Source organism: Euleptes europaea, chromosome 5 (genome assembly GCF_029931775.1).
Source record: "Euleptes europaea isolate rEulEur1 chromosome 5, rEulEur1.hap1, whole genome shotgun sequence".
Taxonomy (NCBI): domain Eukaryota; kingdom Metazoa; phylum Chordata; class Lepidosauria; order Squamata; family Sphaerodactylidae; genus Euleptes; species Euleptes europaea.
In genome coordinates, this window is record NC_079316.1 from 52,999,504 (window position 1) to 53,020,208 (window position 20,705).

At 43.2% G+C, this 20,705-nt stretch overlaps 1 protein-coding gene across 2 annotated transcripts in view; it reads left to right on the plus strand.

Annotated features, from left to right (window-relative positions):
* ARMH3 (armadillo like helical domain containing 3) overlaps positions 1 to 20,705 on the plus strand; it is a 156,437-nt gene that overhangs the window by 115,215 nt on the left and 20,517 nt on the right. For both annotated transcript variants that reach the window (XM_056849571.1, XM_056849572.1), the window contains one exon: positions 544 to 622. In XM_056849571.1, coding sequence (XP_056705549.1) covers positions 544 to 622 — 79 coding nt within the window. The remainder of the gene's footprint in view (positions 1 to 543; positions 623 to 20,705) is intronic.

Below are 20,705 nucleotides of genomic sequence, written 5' to 3' on the forward strand. Positions count from 1 at the left end.
CTACCTTCACAGTGCTAATAAGCAGGAGGTTACAGGAATACCCAAACCTAGTGCACTTTTCAGACATTCTTCTGGGACCCAGCTTTAAAAAAATCCCTCCACCCACCAGCCCTGCATATTACAGTTTAATTGTGATGAACCACTTTGAGAGGCATTTTTTGGCTAAAAGGCAGGATAAGAATATAGTGTGCTTTCTGAAGCAGGAATGCCCACACACAGACCAAAGATGTGTATGTATGTATTTTCTTATTGCATCACTGAATCTGTTTCAGATAAATTCTAGAGGAGAGCTTTGGGAACCAGTGTAATGTACTGTAAAATGCTGTGATAACCTGATAATCAGTGGTCATGTGTTGTTCATTTTTCTTTGTAGAATGGATGCTGTATGTAAATATGTCCTGTTCGCTTCGTTGTAAGATTAAGAACAGCTAGGATTTTAGCATAGCTGCATCAGAGGATGAATGTGCTGCCATGCAATGTTGCTACTTGGCGAGATTTGTCTCTAACTTTTCACATGCATTATACATGTCGTCTTTGTTTCAGAGCCATAATCAACCACTTCAATCCAAAGATAGAGTCTTATGCTGCTGTAAATCACATCTCGCAGCTGTCAGAGGAACAGGTGAGTTGCAGAGTTTTTTGTTTGTTGGGCATCTAAGTGATTCCTTAAGGTACCCTGAAGGGTTGACCCCCGCTCAATTGGCTGACACCAATTACTAAGCAATTACTAAGCAATTAAGTTGGACTTGTGCTTGGTCCTGAGAGGTCAGCAGCACGGCCAAGGTTATTCATCCAAAATTGCAAAAGTAAGCAGGAGGATCAAGGTGATTCCTCATTTGAAAATATTTGCTCTCAATAACTGGTGGCTTTGGAAATATGCAGTGAAGTCTTGGCAATAAATTATTTTGGAAATTAGAGTATCACATAGAATGCAGCCTCACTGGAGAGGTGAGGGATTGTTAGAACATACACAGTAGTTGAGTGAATTCACTGAGTCTTGAGCAAAGGTTTAAGTGCATTTCTAAATGGAAAGGTTTTTCATAAGGAGATCTATTGGGGTTAGATATTACCTTCTTATTGTTCAGTTTGATTTCTCCACTTTCTGTGCTGTAAGAGATGTGTGAGTGTATAAGTTGGCCTTCCTGAAAGCAAAATAATTCCAAGTAGGGGAAAAAAAAATTAGTGGCATTGTCCAGTTTAATACTTTTACAGAGAGGCAAACGGAGGCTTAAAAGCAGGAGCTTTTTCATAGAATCACTGGGCCACAAGGGGCCGTACAGCCCAATTAGTCCAAGTCTCTGCTCATTGCAGGGAAGCTAGAGCATGAATCTGTGTGTGACCTATGTTTATTATACCAGTACTTGTAAGGTGTGTTCACATGAAAGAGCATGCCTATTCTTTTTGGCTTCCACTAGTGTAGTTGTTACTGCAGAAAGACTTCTGCCAAGCCCCAGGCATATAATTTGCTCAACTCAATTTGGTTCCTGCACCACCTACTATGTTCTATGATGTCGTATTTTATGGATCCCCATTCATCTTCTCAGTGTTGATTATATCAGCCGATGCTAAAAAAAAAAAAAATCCCTTTCAGCACACATAGAAATTGAAAACGGGGCTTGGCTGTAGAAGGCTTCTTAGCCACCCTTGGCTTAGTCTGTTGGTTTAAGAAAGGGAAGCAGCTTCTGCCTGACAGTGCAGTGGAGCGTTCATCCCCAAGCAGTTCAGGGAGGTCACGCTGAATCCTTTCTTCACTGTATGCCTGAGCTTTAAATAAAACCTTGAGCAGCAGCAGGCGGCAGGTAATGAAATCAGCTCTGATGCACGGAGCAGTTTGAGAAGAGATTATTAGGGAGCTGGCAAGTGGTTTGATTTCTTCTTTCTACGGCATTACACCAAAGTGGAGGAAGCATCAAAAGACAGCAAAGCTGATGAAGCAGAGGTGGGGCTCAAAGAAAAGCATCAAAGGAGAGGGTCTTGCCTCAGACTTCATCAAATGTTTGCTCGGTTCAGTTTCAAGCATGAAAGTAGTTCTCGAGTGGGGAGGGGATGTTCACTGGTAACTTTCTAATGTTTATTTTTCTTCATACCTCTTTGCTGGTATTAGTGTACTCTGTTGGCTCTTTTGTGTGTGCCATTTTTTTTTTTTAAACTGGGCTGTCATCTTTCTGGGACTGGTGATCATTATGAATTAAGAGTGCTGACTTCATTGAGGGGAAAGGAAGCCAACTGCCTTTCCTCATTGTGAATAGTTATCAGACGGCAATGGATGTGAGGGAGGGAGTACGTCTCTGTTGTCAAGACAACCAGGCTGGCAGTTCCTGTCTTGTGACACTGTGCTGGAGCAGTTTCATGCCTTCCTTTACAGTTGCCATTTGCACACAGAGGTTGAACACTGTTGATCCATTTCACCAGTGCCTTGCAGAAAATAAAAAATTGCTGAAGGGAGGTGTGCTTTTAGTATCTTCCCAAAATGTGTTGATGAGAGCTTTCTGCCTTTTGACCCAGCCTTACTTTTATAGGCAACCACTATAGGAGGATCTTAGACCTACATTTGTAATAAGAGCCATGGAATCATTCTGAAAATAGAATCCAGCTGTATTTTTGAGTACTCTATTGGCTAAATGTTTCTAATTTGCTTTCCTTTTAACCAGTCAATTGATAGATTAGGAAGGTAAATATATATACTCTGGTGCTTTGAAATAACAGCTTGACTAAAGAGTACAGCAGACTGTTAACGGTTTGAGAGCTCATGTTAAATACATTGGCTAAATTAAGTGAGGCACAAAGATTTTTTGGCAACACCGAGCATCCTTTTTCAGGGGACAGTTCCAATTAAAAATTATTAGCAGGCTAATATAGTAATTGGGGTGTAATCAAGTCATCATGTGATCCATGTGTGGAGTTGGCCCTTTTTAATAACCTTAGTGTTTTACTAATTAAACCCACTATTTCCAGTATTCTGGGTAGAATGCTACAACTTCAAGAAGATATGTTTATTGAAAGGGCAACAGCTGTCCGGTTGTGACTGAGCTGTTTTCTTAGCCCATACCATGCAAGCAGTTATACAAAACAGATGTTACAGTCAGTTCTTGAGGTTTGGCTAGCATGATTCTAACTGCGACCTTCTTGTGGTTTGTCCACACTGTAGGCATTCCCAATTATGTAAGTTGCTACGTATTGCTTGCTACATATTTGCCTTCTTACATCTGCTCTTTGTTCTCATGTGAATTTTGTTTTGCACTTTCTGTAGTTCAGTAGAATAATGGACTTGACTCTCAGTGGGTGAGTTTGCTGATTACTTTCCTAAATGGATGATTTTCCCAATACATATTGAAAGTCATGCAATTGCACAACACCAGAATAAGCAGTACTGTGATAGTCTTCAAATGTGGCATATTTAGACAAGTCCATACATTCAATTGACAGTGATAATACAGCTTTTTAAAGCTGCTGTAGCAATACAAATGTCATGATGTCCATAAGTAATCAGTATTACATTGTAATCAGTATTACTTTACAATAAATTAACTTAATGTCCATATCCCTTTGAGTTAATAAAGGGTGGAGTCTTCCTTTGCTATGAGTGTGTGCCTATAGACCATCCCTTAATGCTCATGGTGATGTGATCAGCAATACTAACATTTCTATAAAACTACTGTTTTGTTTTCTTTTTTTTTGGCTTGGATTCTTTCCTTTTATTTCAAACTTGTTTTTAAAACTAACTTGGCATTCTTTAAAAAACCCTAACACTCCTCTTCTGCTTCATGATTTAAAATGCTCCATGAAGCTGTTCTCTGTAAATATGGGAGTATACATGTCTCCATCCAAAATAAATAACACAAGTGTTAAGTGGCTTAAGCAGGAATGGACATATCTGAGCTTTTCCTGGCTCCTGCTATTATGTTTTAAAGTCAAAGGTCGGATTTTATACCTGGCTCCTGCTATTATGTTTTAAAGTCAAAGGTCGGATTTTATACCTATGCATGCCATTCAGAAGTACGTGGGAATAGTTTTCAGAGTACATCCAAATAGTTTTCCCAGAGTACGTGGGAATAGTTTTCAGTGTATATCCAAAGCAGCAGCTTTCATTGTTAATGCACAACTGGGACGTTATGTACTACCTTCACCTTGGAACTTGCAAATTTTCATCTAAATATGACTGTCATCTTAGTGTTTTACTTCCTGTTATCCAGGGTTTGCTGATTGCTGATATTAACCTGCTGAAGTAGTGTTTTTTAATATGCACTGTACTAGTTTATAGTTGAAATAGCACACAGGAGTTGTGTAATAGGTTTTGACAACTGTAGAGAAGGCATATGACAACATTAATTGTATCCAAGAAACATCCCTGCTTAACTACAAAATGAGAGCGAGAGCGAAGAGTTAAGCCTCAGAGCAATTGTGCTTTAGTGCTTTTTAGTGGTGCCCATTAAATTAATGTATCTGACACAGTAAACAAATACCATGGGAGCAGGGCTGAATGGCTAGGAGAGCCATTCAGAGATAGCAATGGTTTATGATATATCCAGGACATTTTAACTTCTTATCTTCCAGGAATTGACTTGTCCTTGGTTTTGTAACTGTTTTATAAATACATGCAGTTTCTTATTTAGTTATGGTTTAATTACATGGACAAATTGTGGCTATTCAAGGCAGCATGTGTGTGTGTGTGTGTGTTATTTTTACTTTTTTTTTACTTTGGTCACTCTTCATAGAGGTGAGTTACCCATATCAAGAGCTTTTAAACTAATCCCAAGGGTAAAGCTGAAAGGAGCTGAGGAGCCTCCAATTTGGGACCAGTCAGTCCAAAGTAATGCTAGTGTAAACACTCAGGGTAATATTAATAGGAGCATAATAGAATTTGGGAGTGAGGGTAGGATGGCAAAGGAAGGCCATGTGCGGAGACAAATGGGCTGAGGAAGGTAAGGGCTGTTGGAACAGGAGACATGTTGTAAGTGTCTGTATGCCAATGCTAGAAGACTTTGAGCCAAGATGAGGGAGCTGGAGTGCTTGGTGCTCAATGACAATTTAGATACAGTAGGTATCTTAGAAACATGGTGGAATGGGGAAAATGTATGGGACACAGTCATCCCTGGGTATAAGATCTAAAGGCTGGACGGGGAGGGACGGGCTGGGGGAGGTGTTGCATTGTACATCACAGAGGGTATAGAATCAAATAAGCTAGGCAACATTAAGGGAATGAGCTCAACAACTGAAGCAGTATGGGTGGAAATACTGGGCCCTAAGGATGACTTAAAAGTGAGTGTGTACTATTGCCACCTGATCAAACCCTTGAGGCTGATCTTGAGAAGGAAATAAGGGAGGTGACTAAAGCAGATAATGTTATGATACTGGGAGGCTTTAACTATCTTCCCATTGACTGGGTGACCATGGGCTCAAGTCATGCTGTAGAAATGAGATTCCTAGGCATCATAAATGGCTTCCCATTGGAACAGATGGTCACAGAGCCAACAAGAGGGGTAGTGGATTTGGCTCTGAGTGGGGCTCAAGACCTGGTGCAAGATGTAGATGTTGTTGTACCAACTGCGAACTGTGACCATGATGCTATTAAGGTTAGCATTTAAGTTACCCTTAAAGTCCAAAACTGTAACATTTGGCTTCAAAAGAGGGAACTTTACAAAAATGAAGGGAATAATTAAAAGGAAGCTGAAAGGGAAACACAAGAGAGTCAAATCCCTAGAGGATGCTTGGAAGCTATTTAAAACCACTCTAATTGAAGTCCAGATAGAATATGTTCCCCAGGTTAGGAAAGGCACTGTGAATTCTAAAAGAATCCCTGCACGTTTAACAATGCAGTCAAGGTAGTATAAGAAGTAAAGAGGCTTCTTTGAAGAAGGTCTTCCCCAATGAATTGAACAGAAGGGACCACAGGCTCTGGCACAAGAAATGTAAGTTAATGATTAGGCATGTGAAAAGGGAATCGGAGGAGCAGATTGCCAAAAGCTTCAAGGCAAACAATAAAATTTCTTTCAATATACCAGCCAGAAACCAGCAAGAGAAGCAGTTGGGCCTTTGGATGTCCAAGCGATAAATGGATTGTTAAAGGAAGATGGAGAGATGGCAGAGACGCTCAGTGAGTTTTTTTTTTTTACGTCTGTGTTCACTGTGGAAAGCGTGGAGTGTGTACCCATGCCACAGTCACTATTTTCAGAAAGGAGTCTGAAGAATTAAGTCAAATTAAGATGATGAGAAATGAAGTTCTAGACCTATTGGGGAAATTAAAAAACCAATAAGTCTTCAGGGCCTGATGGCATACACCCAAGACTTCTTAGGAACTTCTTAGGAACTCAAATGTAAGATTGTTGATATACTAATCTGTATGCGTAATTTATGACTAAACTCAGCCACTGTACCAGAACACTGGAGGGTAGCAAATGTTACACCAATTTTAAAAAACGGATCTAGAAGGAAAACACTAAATTACAGGCCTGTCAGCCTAACGTCTGTCACAGGCAAATTAGTAGAAACTGTAATCAAAGATAGAATTTTTTGGCACATAAAGGAACAAAGCCTGCTGAGGGAAAATCAGCATGGCTTCCGCAAAAGGAAGTCCTGCCTAGCCAACCTTTTGGAGTTCCTTGAGAAAGTGAAAACGCGTGTAGATAATCATGACGTGGTAGTCATTATATCCTTGAACTTTCAACAATCTTTTGACAATGTCCCTTACCAAAGACTCCTGAATAGATTTAGCGGTCATGGGATAAGAGGATGGGTTCTCTTATGGATTAAAAAATGGTTAAATGACAGGAAGCAAAGGGTTGGAATAAATGGACAGTTCTTACAGTTCATGATATGGAACTAGGGGTGAGCAAGTCTGCAGATGTCACACAATTATTCAGGTTGGCGAAAACGAAGACTGCACAAATTGGATAAGTGGGAAACAATGTGGCAAATGAAGTTCAGTGTTGATAAGTGTAAGGTGATGCACATTGGAACAAAAAATCCCATCTTCAAGTGTATGCTAATGGAGTCCGAATTTGCTGAGGGGGAGAGGGAAAAAGATCTTGGGGTCTGTAGTAGATAGATGAATAAAAGTGTCAACCCACTGTGCTGCAGTGGTAAAAAAGGCAAATTCTATGTTAGGGGATTTGTAGGAAAGGAATTGAAAATAAAATGGCCAATAAAAAAGGGCATCCAATGAAGCTGAAGGACAGTAGATTCTAGACAGACAAATGGAGATACTTCTTTTCATAATCAGTGATTAAAATGTGGCATTCGCTATCAGGATGTAGTGATAGTCACAGGCACAGACAACTTTAAAAGGGGATTAGACAGGTTGATGGAGGATAGGTTTATCCATGGCTACTAACCATGGTGACTAAAAGGAACCTCCATATTCAGAGGCAATCAACCCCTGAATCCCAGTGCCAGGAAGGAAAACCAGGGGAAGGCCTCAGCCTCTGTGCTGTGTTGTTGGACCTCCACAGGAATTGGTTGGCCACGGTGTGAAAGAGGATTCTGGATAAGATGGACCACTGGTCTGATCCAGCAGGGCTCTTCTTATGTTCTTACGTTCTTTTGTTCTTAACTATAGGAGTTAGCTTGGCAATTTAAAAAACTTCTGCAAATGCAACTTCTCTGTAGTTGAGTAGCACAAATTATACTTCAGTGACAAAAAGGGGAATTCTTAAATTGACAGTTTCTTTGTTAGTTAGCCAAAGTGAATTAATCTTTATCCGAATTAAAATTAATTGGATTCTGTTATTTTTCACTACAAAATTGTGAGATATTTTCAGCAGTTCTTCCAGAGTATAGAACAGAACAGAACTTTATTATTGCGGTACATAACCATCATAAGTCAAGTGAGACCATTATAGCCCCACACACAATATACCCGGCCATCGATACAATACTTTGGACTATATACCTAAAAAATAACCCCTGTAAACAGAATACATAAACACAGACACAGAAGAACTAAGACCCATTAATCTTCTTCCATCTTAAGTTCTTTACGGATTCTAACAGCTGCAGCCAAAAATCTGGCACATGCAAGTGAGACCTGAGGATTAGCATCCACTATGAGCAGGTTTCCTAACTCACAATCTAGGAGACCTGAAAGTCTCTGTCGCAAGGGTTGTAGGTGTTTGTCACGAATTTCTTTATAGAACCCACACCCCAACAGGATATGTTCAATTGTTTCCAGTTTGCCAGCACCACACGAGCAAACACGCTCTGCCATTGGTACCTTTTTATAGCGGCCCTCCAGAACCGCCAAAGGGAAGGAACTGCATCGGGCCATAGAAAACGCTCTTCTATATGACGGAACTGTCAAATCCGATAAATAAGGAACTAGCGAAGCCACGTATCTCCTCTAGGGGGGAGCCAGAAAATATGGAACCTTAGCAATATCATTCTGTCTCTCAATATGGCCTTTGCTTGATCTAAGGCCATTATCTGGAGAGACTCAGGTGAGGAACCCAACATGGACACCTTCTGAAAAATGGCTCTGTGCCAAGTGGAACAATGATCGTCTTTAAGTATTAACGAAGTAACATCAGAGGTTCAATGGCTAAGCTTAAGTCTTCCAGAGTATATATGAGATATGCTGTGCTTTTCTTCACAGTAGGGCTGTCAAAAAAAAAAATTCGGTACAGTTCGGATTCGGCCGAATTTGGCCCTTGTGGGTTCGGTACGTGCCGAAGTCCGAACTCCCCCACTTCGGATCCGTTCAATTCGGCGGGAATTCAAAGTTCGGAAAAAAAATTCGGCTGAATAAAGCCATTAAAAACACAACCGCTCCTTTCCGCGGCTCTGGGGGGGCATTTTTGGGCTTAGAGGTCCCAAACTTTCAGCAGAGCTTCAAAGGACGTATATTGAAAGACTCCCCAAGTTTTGTAAAGATTGGGTCAGGGGGGGCTGAGATATGGGCCCTGAAAGGGGTCCCCCCCACCCTTAATGTGTATCTCTCAGCAGAGCTTGCCGCCCACCACAAAGCTCCCGGCCCCGACAAACAGCTGATGAGAGCAAGGGCGGGGCAGGTGCTAAGAACTTTGCAAAGCAACACAACTGAAAAGCAACACCTTTGCAAACATGCAAAGGGCAGGGCAGGTGTGAAGAATTTTGCAAAACAATACAACTGCAAAGCAACACAAGCACGCAATGCAACACCTTTGCAACAGTGCAAAGCAACACCTGACACCTGGGAGTTTGCATACCATGGAAAGGGACAGAGGCAGCTAGCTATGCATAATGAGCAGGAGGGGGTGGAATTTCTCCTTTTGCATTGGACTTGGGACCAGGCAGATGCATTCTTTAAGTCACCATTTGAAAACCAGTTTTGAGCAAGCATCAAAATAACCTAACTGATCTTATGAATGAGGAAAAACCTGAAGAATAAAAATGAAGCCCCCCCTCAAACCAGGGAGAGAGAGACTGGAGGGGGAACACACACCCCAGGCAGAACTGGCAAAAGCCCCCTTTGGCTTCCCCCCCCCCACAGAAACTGCTCCCTCCCCACACACACACACAGACTCTGCTTTCCCCCCCACACACACACAGAAAAGAAAAAATATAGATTAAAGCCCCCAAAGGGGTCTTACTGTGGCTGTCTTCTGTTCCAGCAGGAGGGGCTGGGAGGCTGGGTAATCCAATATGATTCCATTTGTATCCAATATAAGATCCATATGTATGCATCTCTCGAGGGTGATCCATTCATCCCAATAGGGAAAAGGGGAAAGCCCATATCTCGGGGGGCCCTGACCCAATGTTTACAAAACTTGGGTGGTCTCTTAAAAAGCCTTGACTGAAGCTCCGCTGAAAGTCTGGGGTCGGCACACCCAAAAATGCGCCCCCTGCAGCTACGGAAAGAGAAAAGGGGGGGAGCCGATATTTCAGCCCCCACTGAACCCATCTTTACAAAACTTGGGTGGTCTCTTAAGAGGGATTCTCTGAAGCTATGATAAAAGTTTGGGGGCTGCACCCCCAAAAAAGCGCCCCCTGCAGCCACGAAAATGGAAAAGGGGGGAGAGGAAAAAGGGGTGGAGCCCATATCTCGGGGGGCCCTGACCCAATGTTTACAAAACTTGGGGGGTATCTTAAGAAGCCTTGTCTGATGCTCCGCTGAAAGTTTGGGGTCGGCACACCCAAAAAAGCGCCTTCTGCAGCCATGCAAATAAAAAGGGGGGGAGCCCATATCTCGGGACCCCCTGACCCAATGTTTACAAAACTTGGGTGGTCTCTTAAGAAAACCTGTCTGAATATCCCCTGAAAGTTTGGGGTCGGTACCCCAAAAAATGCGCCCCCTGCAGCCACGGAAAGGAGCGAATGTGCACAAGCACCCCCTCACACACACATGAGGATTTCCCTCTCTCTCTCTCTTTCCCCGGCCGGCCGCACATCAGCTGATTCCTCCAGTACTCAATCCTGACTGATTGGCCAGAAGAAGACCCAGCTTGGCCACCGATTGGCCGGGGGAGGAGAATGCTGCTTACTGAAGGTTATGCTGCTTACTGACGGCCCCGAATTGGCCGAATTTATTCGCGAAGTCCCGAACTCGCTGAATTCGGCCCCCCCGGTTGCCCGCCAGTTTTGAGTTCGGTTCCTCCCGAACTAAAAACCACCGAATCAAGGGAAATTCGGCTGATTTTCAGTTTGGGCCGAACCGAATTGACAGCCCTACTTCACAGGAATGGTCCTAGGCCTTAAAGTAAGAAGACTACTGCTTTTTTACTGCATTTGAATTTGCTGATGGTTTTGATGAAAACCCATGTAGAATACAGCTTAATTGTCTTAACATTAAAATGGCAGTAGCTGCCCCGTGTGTCTGAGTGCTGCTAAGAGAGCTCAGTCTGTGTTTCTGATGCTCAGATGCAGAGCAAATTGCACTTGCTTATGCCAGTTTCAGACCAGACACTTGGAGATACTAATGCATTGTTGTACCAGGTGTTCTGTACTGTGCCAGTCTAGGTCTAGAAGTCTGGGGATGTGGCGTTACAATGACCTGGACATTCCGGCATTCAGCACCTAACTCGTTCAGGAAGGAATGTGTGCTTTTATAGTCAGAATAGCAAGTTTAATTTGGCTGTGTTACCATAGTTGCTCCCTTTCAAAATGGTAGGCGCTGCCTTGTTCAAACCAGTAATGTGTGGAAAGATGTATACAGAAACCCCTTTTGGTACTGCTCTGCTATTATGGGCCACAGTGGAAACTCACCTAAAGTGTTGTAACACCTTTTCAGTTTATTGGTTCTTGTGGGTTATCCGGGCTGTGTAACCGTGGTCTTGGTATTTTCTTTCCTGACGTTTTGCCAGCAGCTGTGGCAGGCATCTTCAGAGGAGTAACACTGAAGGACAGTGTCTCTGAAGATGCCTGCCACAGCTGCTGGCGAAACGTCAGGAAAGAAAATACCAAGACCACGGTTACACAGCCCGGATAACCCACAAGAACCAATGAACTCTGACCGTGAAAGCCTTCAACAATACCTTTTCAGTTTGTTTAGGTGATACTTCAAGGGATGATTTTGTTTACTATTGGGGCATGTTGTGATCTGAACATGTGTGTAATATGGGCAGGGAAATTACAAAATATTACACAAAATATAACATTTAAATTCACTACCAGTAAAGCTGCAGCCTCAGGAAATGTCAGCTCAAGAACTGCTGAACAGATTGTTAACCTGCTTTCCTTGCATAACTGTATTTCAGAGGTATAAAGCTTGTGGGCTAGTGGTCACAGCAGACTCAGTGGTTCTATTTTTGATTTTGTCTGCCTCATGGAACAAATCACTGATAGTTTGGTTCTCCAGCTAAAGAAGGGGGCACTCGAATCATTCCTAAGACAGAGGCTTAATGTGGTGGGATGTGTGAAATATACTGTGGTTTTTGTGATGGAGGATGTTGTCAAGTTCAAAGTGATGCTTTCAATTAGCCCCACCATTAACCATCTGCTCCAGCTGGTAAGAGTGCCACTGAAGATTTCTGAAGAACTATCAAAAGAATGAGTGGTTAAGAGAAATTACAACTTTACACATTTGAAACTGAAGGAGCTGTCACTTGGCAGTTTGTGTGAGCATTTGATATTCAGTATGCTTTTTGTGTAGTTTTTTTTTCTTTTTTAAATTCTTCCTGAAGCCAAGGGAATAATAGCAAGGCAGGTACTATGGAAGCTTCTTTCATGCTAAGTATCCGGTCCCAACTGCACTGGATCAGTTTCCTGAATGTATGCGGTGGGAATTGCCTCTTCTGCCTTCTCTGGCATCCTCGGGTCACAATTCTCCAAACTGGTAAATTAGATCATCTGATTTTTTTCCCCCTGGAAGCGAACCAAACCATCCACCATGTCTCCCAGAGCGTGAGAACAAATGCTTGTGGAGAAAAGTAGCTGTAGTGTCTTCAGGGAAACCAAAGTAGGCTTTTATTCCACATAAGGGGAATCCAGTATATCTGTGCCAAGTTGGGTTGCCAATATTCCGTGTTGTGCTTGCAGTGCACAGCCCACTGATGGAAGGCCAAGAGTCATACAGGGAGCTGGTTCTAAACCAGGCCACAACTTCATTACATTGAGAGTTTTCACATGTTTAGCATGAAGAGGACAGGGACACGTAGTTATTGCTCAATGCCTGGTAGCTGGTAAGATGAATCACCTGTCCCAGTTACTGGGTAACCCTCGCAAGGAAGGAGTGGCTTATTGTCACAAATGATGCAAATCGTTTCCACGTTTCTCGCACATACACAATCACACACACTCTAGGGACTCATCACAGCAGTGTACTGATTGCTGCCTGAACCCCTTAAGAAGAAACCAACCACCCGGGATTTCTGGGAAGCCCACTCCTTAACTCCAGGCCTTAGTCCTTGCTTGACACCAGTTGTGACTGTGAAAAGAGAACTGCAAAACCAAATCTTATTTTTATTTTTAATTATATCCCACTTTTCGTTTTCATGGGGACCCAAAATAGCTTATCACATAATTCTCCACTCATAAGAGTAAGAGCCCTGCTGGATCAGACCACCGATCCATTTAAACCAGCATTCTGTTTCACACAGTGGCGAACTAGTTGCCCTGGAAGGCCAAGGAACAAGACATAGAGGCTAAAGCACTTCCCTAATGTTATCTCCTAGCACTGATATTCAGAGATTAGCTACCTTTGTATATGGAGGTTCCATTTAGTCACCATGGTTGGTAGCCCTTGAGAAACCTATCCTCCATGAATCTGTCTAACCTCCACTATACCACATCACCTCTTGCCAGTAAAATTGGGGTTCCCAGCTCTTCAACCAACTATTCATAGCAATGTTTTGCAACATAGCCATTAAAGTCAAGAATGAGAGGTGTTTGATAGGAAAATAACTTTCTTTTCTTTTAATTAAATTGAAATAACTCTTTATTCAAAAAAAGGGACAGCTTTTTTTTTAGAGTTCTTTGCTCCCTTCTTGAGATAACAAGGAGGCAGTCTTAATCTCTAGGATAGCACTGCCTACTGGTAGAAGACCAGTTTGAGTTCTGACTTCTGACTTGAGTTCTGACTTCACTACTGTAGGGGGCATCCCTGCTGCTGAGACTGGCCCTGTGTCTGAACAAGATGCAGGGTCATATCTGGAACTCCTTTGCCCTTCAGTGTCTGTCTTTAAAGATTTTGGTTTTTCTTATTGTTGTCTCCCCCTGTCCCCAACCCATGCATTCCTATTTAGGGATCTGTGAGCCTCGGAACACAAGTAAGGGTGGGAAGGAAGAAAAAAAGATGCTGTCCCCCCCCCCAATCCAAAAATTAACATGCCCCAATGAGGTCATTTGTGTCTGAAACATCTCCATCATCTTCCTAATTAAGAGCAGGCTGGACAACAGCGATCTACTGGGTGGCTGAGATAGTTCTCCTCCCTGATATACTCGGGTTGAGAAAAATCCAGCAAACCCAGTAACACGCAGATTTGAGCAAACCCTGAAGCTGCAAGCAGGAACAGAATGGAGGGTCAGTAATACACCATTTCCCAGGATCCCAGCCTATCCAGCATGCCTTAAATCTGAATCTCAGGGATTGGCAAAGCAGTCAATTGCCAGGAAGGCTCAAGTTTCATTTCAAACAGCATTAGCACAATGGAAAGAACATATTGGGCAGGAGGAACAGATCATCTCCAGAAGAGTGCAAGTATTCCTGCCTGTTCAAACTGCTTTGCAAGTCCAAATCTAAGCACACTGCTGCTCATGATGATAGTTGTACCGTAAGTGAAAGAGGGATCACTCTTTTTTGTCTAGTATGTCATCCATAAGCCCTTGTACAGATTTGCAATGCCTCTGTTCTTACTAGGAGTCCACTGGCATACAGTATCAGTACCCCATATTCATTCAGGACACTGAGCAATGGAGTGGCAACTCCCCGAGAGTGAGTTCTTCCAGTCATTCAGCAGCGTTTGTAATCTCTTTCACCTAGAAGGATGAATAATCAGAGGGTCCTCTTCAAAAGATGATTTCCTTCTGAACTTTTCGCTGAACAATTAGCCAAAACCATCACTACTGTAGAGCTCTCATCAGATGTGAAGACAGATGCTAATCCTAATGCCCTAGGGATAGGGCTGCATTTTCCAGGGATTCGCCAGAGCTTATCCAGAGCTGAATGGGTATTAAACAGTCAGATAGTTAGATATTATAGTTAATTAACTCAACTGAGGCAAGGCTGTGAAGAAGTATTTTGAAAGAGGCGTTCAGCAAACAACTTGGAGCTACGTTCAAGGCATCTATAGTGTTGGATATCATCACTGTCTTCTCTCAAACCTTGTATCTTTAGGCAAATCTTTAGGTTGTAGGAAATCCAAAAGCATCTAAGGTTATTGAAAATGTTGTCAAGAAGATATCCGTTTACAGTAGCATTTCTGGCTGAGCCATGTCTCAACACAGCTTGTTGCATTGCCTTGAGTGCTTGCATGCGCTAATAGCTGTGGCTGAAATAGGACGATTGTTCACCATTTCACATCTTGCTCAAATATCACACCTGAAGAGTCAGAGAGGTATACAGCCAGATGGCTACATATTAAACTCTTCATCCTGAGGCAGGAGGATCAGAACAAGCCTGGGGGGACAAGCTTCCCCAAGGGGAGATTCTGGGTCTTTTATGCATAGCCGTTTCACTTTCCGTCACCCCTCTGACGACTTGGGTCTTTGTGCCGATTATGCATTCCGTTTCTGACTGTCAGAGGTCCCCTCACTCTCCCCCTGCGCTTCCCCATGTTTTGCCCGCATTTTCAAATTTGAGATAAAACAGGTCTCTGAAAACGTGGCCAGAATGTGGGGAAACAGTGTCTGGAGGCAGTTTTGGTGTGGATGTGGACTAATAAACGGAAGCTTAATCCTGACAAGACAGAAATGCTATTAGTGATTAGAAGGAATAGGTCCATAGCATGAGGGTGCTCATGGATACTACTGTAGGATAAACAGGTGGCAACTGCAGCCAAGAGTGCCTTTTGCCAACATTAACTAAGCCAGATGCAGCCTTTTCTGGACAGAAAAGATCTGGCCACTGTGATGCATGCCCTGCAATGCGCTGTATGGGGACTGCCCTTGAAAAGTGGTTAGAAATTTGAAAAAGCACAGGGTTTTGGCTGGAGTGGGCTATAGGGATCTTATCTCTTCAGTCTTGGCCCATCTACACAAGCTACCAGTTTGTTGCTGAGCCCAATTCGAGGTGCTGATATTGAGCTTCACAGCTCTGTATAGCTCGGGACCAGCATACCTGAGGAACTGCCTGCTCCCATACAAACCTACCCGGCCGCTAAGGTAATCTTCCAAAGCCGTGCTTTGAGTCTCTGCGCTATCTAAGATTAGGCAGGTGGCTGAGAGGGCTGAGGAACCTAAACTAATGGAACCCTCTTCCCAGGGATATTTGTCTGTCGCTGTCTTTTGCGAGTAGGTGATTTTTTTTAAATCTGGTGTTTCCACAACGATCCCGCCTTCCTGCCCTATGTTTAAATTACTGTTTTATGTCCTTTTAATATGTATTTTGGTTCTGGTTATAACTGCTTTATGTTTTTATAATGTTTTAACTGTTAGCCACCTTGGTGGTCCTATTTGGGAAGAAAGGCAGCATACAAATTTTGTAAATAAAATAAAACAGAAGGTATATGCCCTAATGTGGCAGGGGAAAATAGCAAATCAGTCTATCATGTAAGTGGTGTAACTCAATGATATTAAGTGTCTTCAGAGCAATATGTGGTTCTTTGGCATGCTTCTTGTGGCTGTTCTGAGCACCATTCCCCAGTGTGGCTCTTTCCTCATGTTTCAGGAAAGTGGGCCAGGCCCTTGCCTGGTGGAACTTGTGGTTGGTAGTTGGTTCCCACCTTTAGACAGCTGCTGCTGGAGTAAACTGGGTAAACTGTGAACCTCCCTGAGGTGCAGGCTTGATGCCAGGGATGGAAGTAAATGTGGCATTTTTGTTTGCAGGTAATTGCAAATGTGTTTCTGTACCATTTGTGGAGTACCACAGGTATAACTGTTGGAGTCCATGATAACTTGCATGGAATCTGAGCCAAGTTCACACCGGGAACTTGCAGTGTCTCCTCTGATTTTGAACCATCATTAGTCAGAGTTCACTGTACCTGAAACTTTAGGTGTCAATGCTGTACTTTCTGATGGCCATCCTAAATCAGTCTCCTAAAAGATATGCCATTCCAAATCAACAAGGGTGTAAATAGCCACAGAAGCCAGCTTGCTGGGTTAGAACGCTCACAATCTCTATGGGGGAGTTATGGAGTGAGGAGAATAGAAGTTTCTGTACAGAATAAACTGTCAGGATCATCTATGTAGCAAGGTAAGTTTTTGTAGTGGATCCTTGATTCTCATGTTGTCTGCAAAAAAAAAACACTGACTTCTGTTGGGTGGGGAGGGAGGGCACTGGATGTCTTCAGTCTGATTTATACAGGTCGCTGGTTCCTGTGGAATTTTATACTGACACAGCATTTAAACTGGCTGCTTCCTTGCAGCACAGTTTAAACAAGATGCTACAGTGTCAGCTACACATTCCTTTGTGTTTATTTTAAACTGTGCGATCAAGAAGAACAGTAAGAGGAGCAGGGGTAATTTTTTAAACCCTTTGTTCCCCTGCTGCTTTCTCACTGGAAAAGCTACCTTTTAGCTTGTTTTATCTCCCCTAGAGACAGTTTGGGTACCTGTTGTTAGTTTTTTGTTTTTTGCCCTCTGACTATAAAAGCAGATCGGGGGGATGGCATTTTCCAGGGAGAGAAGGGTTAAAATTTCCATCTTCCTGCACACCATTCTCCTCCTTGATCCCAGAGACAGCATTTGCAAAAGAGAAAACATTTAAAAGAAATGGTGTGGTGTGAAGAAAGAAGGTATGTCCTTGTAGTTAAGCCCCAAGCCTGTGCAGAGTTACATCTGGAAAGGCTTTGGCTTGGGGCGTTTAATTTAAACTGGGCCTTAGCAGGAACTGACATGGGCAGAGTTGGACATCTGCTCCATCAAGGCAGAAGACTTGAAGGCCTTCCTAAATGCAGCAGTAGATTGGCTGAACTGGCAAGAGAAGCAGCAGCAAAGTAGATCCCCAACCCAGAGTAGCTATGATAGGAGTGATGGGTTCTAGATCTTCTTGCATTCCCAGCAAACCAAGTAAGTGTACAGTTTTCCTCCTGATTTGCTAACACATCCATTTCCCAAAAGAATTCTTTCTGCTCATTTTTTTGTTAGTTAGAAAAGGCCTTGGATGTCTCTCTCATCCCTGGTGGCTGTGGGAAGGCAGAATTAAATATTGCCTGCAGCACATATTGCTTCATCTGCATTGTCTATCTTTGGCAGGTATAAAAGTGGCGGAGACCGTGCCTAAAAGGATGTTAATTTTGGAAAGGTTTGTGTGTGAGAGAGAGAACTCTATAACTGTCTTATCTGCAGTGCAGCCCCAAGCTAAATTTCCTAGAAATAGCTTCAAGATTCTGATAATGGTCTATAGGAAGGAGCCCTTCAGCAGAACAACTGAAACAAGCTAACCAATAATACCATGGAAAGAAGTCATCTGTAGTTTCCCAGGATCAGGAGATCTTCAGACTGCCCCATTTATAAGTGTAGTTTAAATCAAGTCTCTTGTGTTCATAACCATATAGACTGTATTCATCATAAGAACCTAATAGCACAGCTGTGCTGGATTGGACTTGTCTAGAATCCTAGTTCATACAGTGGCCTGCCACAGGCCACCAGAAGGCCTATAAGTAGAGCATGGAGGCCAGAGTCTCCCTTTGTGGTAGCCCCATAGCACTGATGTTTAGAAGGTTACTGTTTCTGAACATGGAGGTTCCATTTAACCATTGTAATTAATAGCCATTGATAGATCTGTCCTTCATGAACTTTTAAAAATCCTCTTTTAAAGCCACCTGAACTGGTAGCTGACACCACATCATGTCATCTAGTACAAACCTGCCCTGACTTGGGTGGCCGAGGCTAGCCCGATCTCAAGAGATCTCAGAAGCTAAGCAGGGTTAGCTCTGATAAGTATTTTGATGGGAGACCACCAAGGAATGCCAGGGTCACTATGCAGAAGAAATCAATGGCAAACCACCTCCGTAAGTCTCTTGCCTTGAAACTCTACAGGGTTACCATAAGTCAGCTATGACTTGACGACAATTTACACACACAAAATGCAAACCTCCCCATCCTCTGATAATGTGATGAATCAGCCTGCTGAGACCTCCTCTGACGAAGAGGAAATAGAAGCCTGAACAGAGGGACATCCACAGGCAGAAGTCACACAGGAACAACCACAGTAAGAAGATGCCTCACAGATTCTGCAGCCTGCTAGAACAGAGGAACAGCCAAAGTCAGGAGATGACTCGCCATGCCTGCAGCCTGCTGGCTCAAGGACTCCAGCTGGGCCTGACGCCTCGCAACAGAGAAGGAGACAGGTTTGACTGGCAATTCAGCAGTGACAACAAAGTGCGAGACTGAAGGCCCAATATAGAGGCTTCCTTGGCAGCAGCGATAAGGAAAAACAGGGCTGAAGCACCACCTGTGAGATCTGCCTAGTTGGCAACAGTTGACTCTGCTGCAGCAGCAGGATAAGGTATTTAAGCCATTAGTTAGGCTTGGCTGTTGTGCAAACAACTTGTCACCGACCTCCCTGTGTATTGGCCTTGTCTACCTGCTATACTTTGGATTCCTGATATCCTGACTTCTTGGCCTGACCCTGACTCACAGCTTGGACTGCCCTTGCCTATATAGGTATCTTGGGCTCTGCCTGAACCATGGATGACCTTGGACTGCTTCCCAAACTACGCTTCAAGCCTCCAGCCTTCGCTCTCTGCCCGCAGCACAACAGATAACATCTTCTGAGGGTTTTATTTGGGTGTTTCTACTTTCAGAGGTTAGGTGGATGATTGTTGAGGAGAGGACCTTTCCTGTAGTGGTGCCTAGTTGTAGACCTTCCTTTTAGGAATTGTCTTTGTCAATTTATCAGTTTTGCTCGGTTGTTGCTCCTTTTCCAATAAATCTGAATTGAGGTGTAGTGCAACGGAATTTGGTTTGTCAAATTAAGTACAAATAATTTGGTTCTACAGAGTATGGTCTGGTCACAATCATGAAGATTTTTGGATCTGACTATAACTTGCAAGGCTTTCTTCCTACTTTCCTGTTCAATCAGGACAGCCTGTAACTGTGCCAGAATTTGCTGAAGTTCTCGCTTCCCCTGACATTCCTCCTGTCTTTTCACTGAGATGTGCATGTCATCTGCAGATTACTTTTGCATCATTATAAGACAGCAGTGGGTTGTTGCCTGAATTTTGCCCCTCCCATTACCATTTATTGTTACAGCCATTGGCCAGCATAGCCCTCCCATCCCCATTCTGACTCTTCTTGCTTTTCTCCATTTCCATGCATGTTTTAGAGGCACAAAGAAAACTGGGCCAGACTACCAAGCTCTTCACTAAAGGAGTAACAAGTTCTGGTGACTCAGTAAAACACTGCAATTGCCCATCCACCTCTTTAGTTCACTGGACAGCCTCACTGCACACTGTGGCAGTCCTTTTCTATTTTCTGCAGAGTAAAAAAAGACAGATGGGTAGATAGTTCGTGTGTCTCCCTTCCTGTGCCCGAGAGACTCAAAGGAGAGAGAGCAGCTTAGTCTCCCCCCCTCTATTTTCTAACTTGGAAACACAGCAGGTAACTCAGGTGGCTGCTAGCTTGTAAGAGGCAGAATGAACAAATGGGTGGCCATAACCTGTACATGAGACTTCCTTTCCTTCTAGCCTTAGACCTGTCTGTAAGGCTAGAAAAAATTATACCTCCCATTATGCAGTGTTCAGAATCTAGACTTGTTCCAACAAGGCTCAGTTCTGGAAGCAGTGTTCGTGTACCATGCTGCCTTTTGACCTTAAAGGTCTTTTTAAGGCTAGGAGGCAGAATGGAGGCTTGGGACAATTTTTTTACCACAGGCAACAATGGCTCCCTAGGTTGGTATGCCACCTGTACGTGAACTGTTGAGGCTACTGAAAACCAGGCATCACTGAAGATCTAGCAATTGGCACTAGAAATCCAAGATACACAGGAGCTCTGGCCCAAATTGGCTCTGACCAAGACTTCTGCAAAAGACTATCTCCAATGCTTCCATTTCTGCCAAATTTTCTGTGCCTTCTTTTTATAACAAGTGCTTTACAAAACATAAAGAAAGTAAGGAAAATGCTGGAGATGTGTGTTTCTCTTAACAATATCAGACACCAGCAAAATGGTCAGCTCTCTTGTCTTTATCCCTCTGCTGA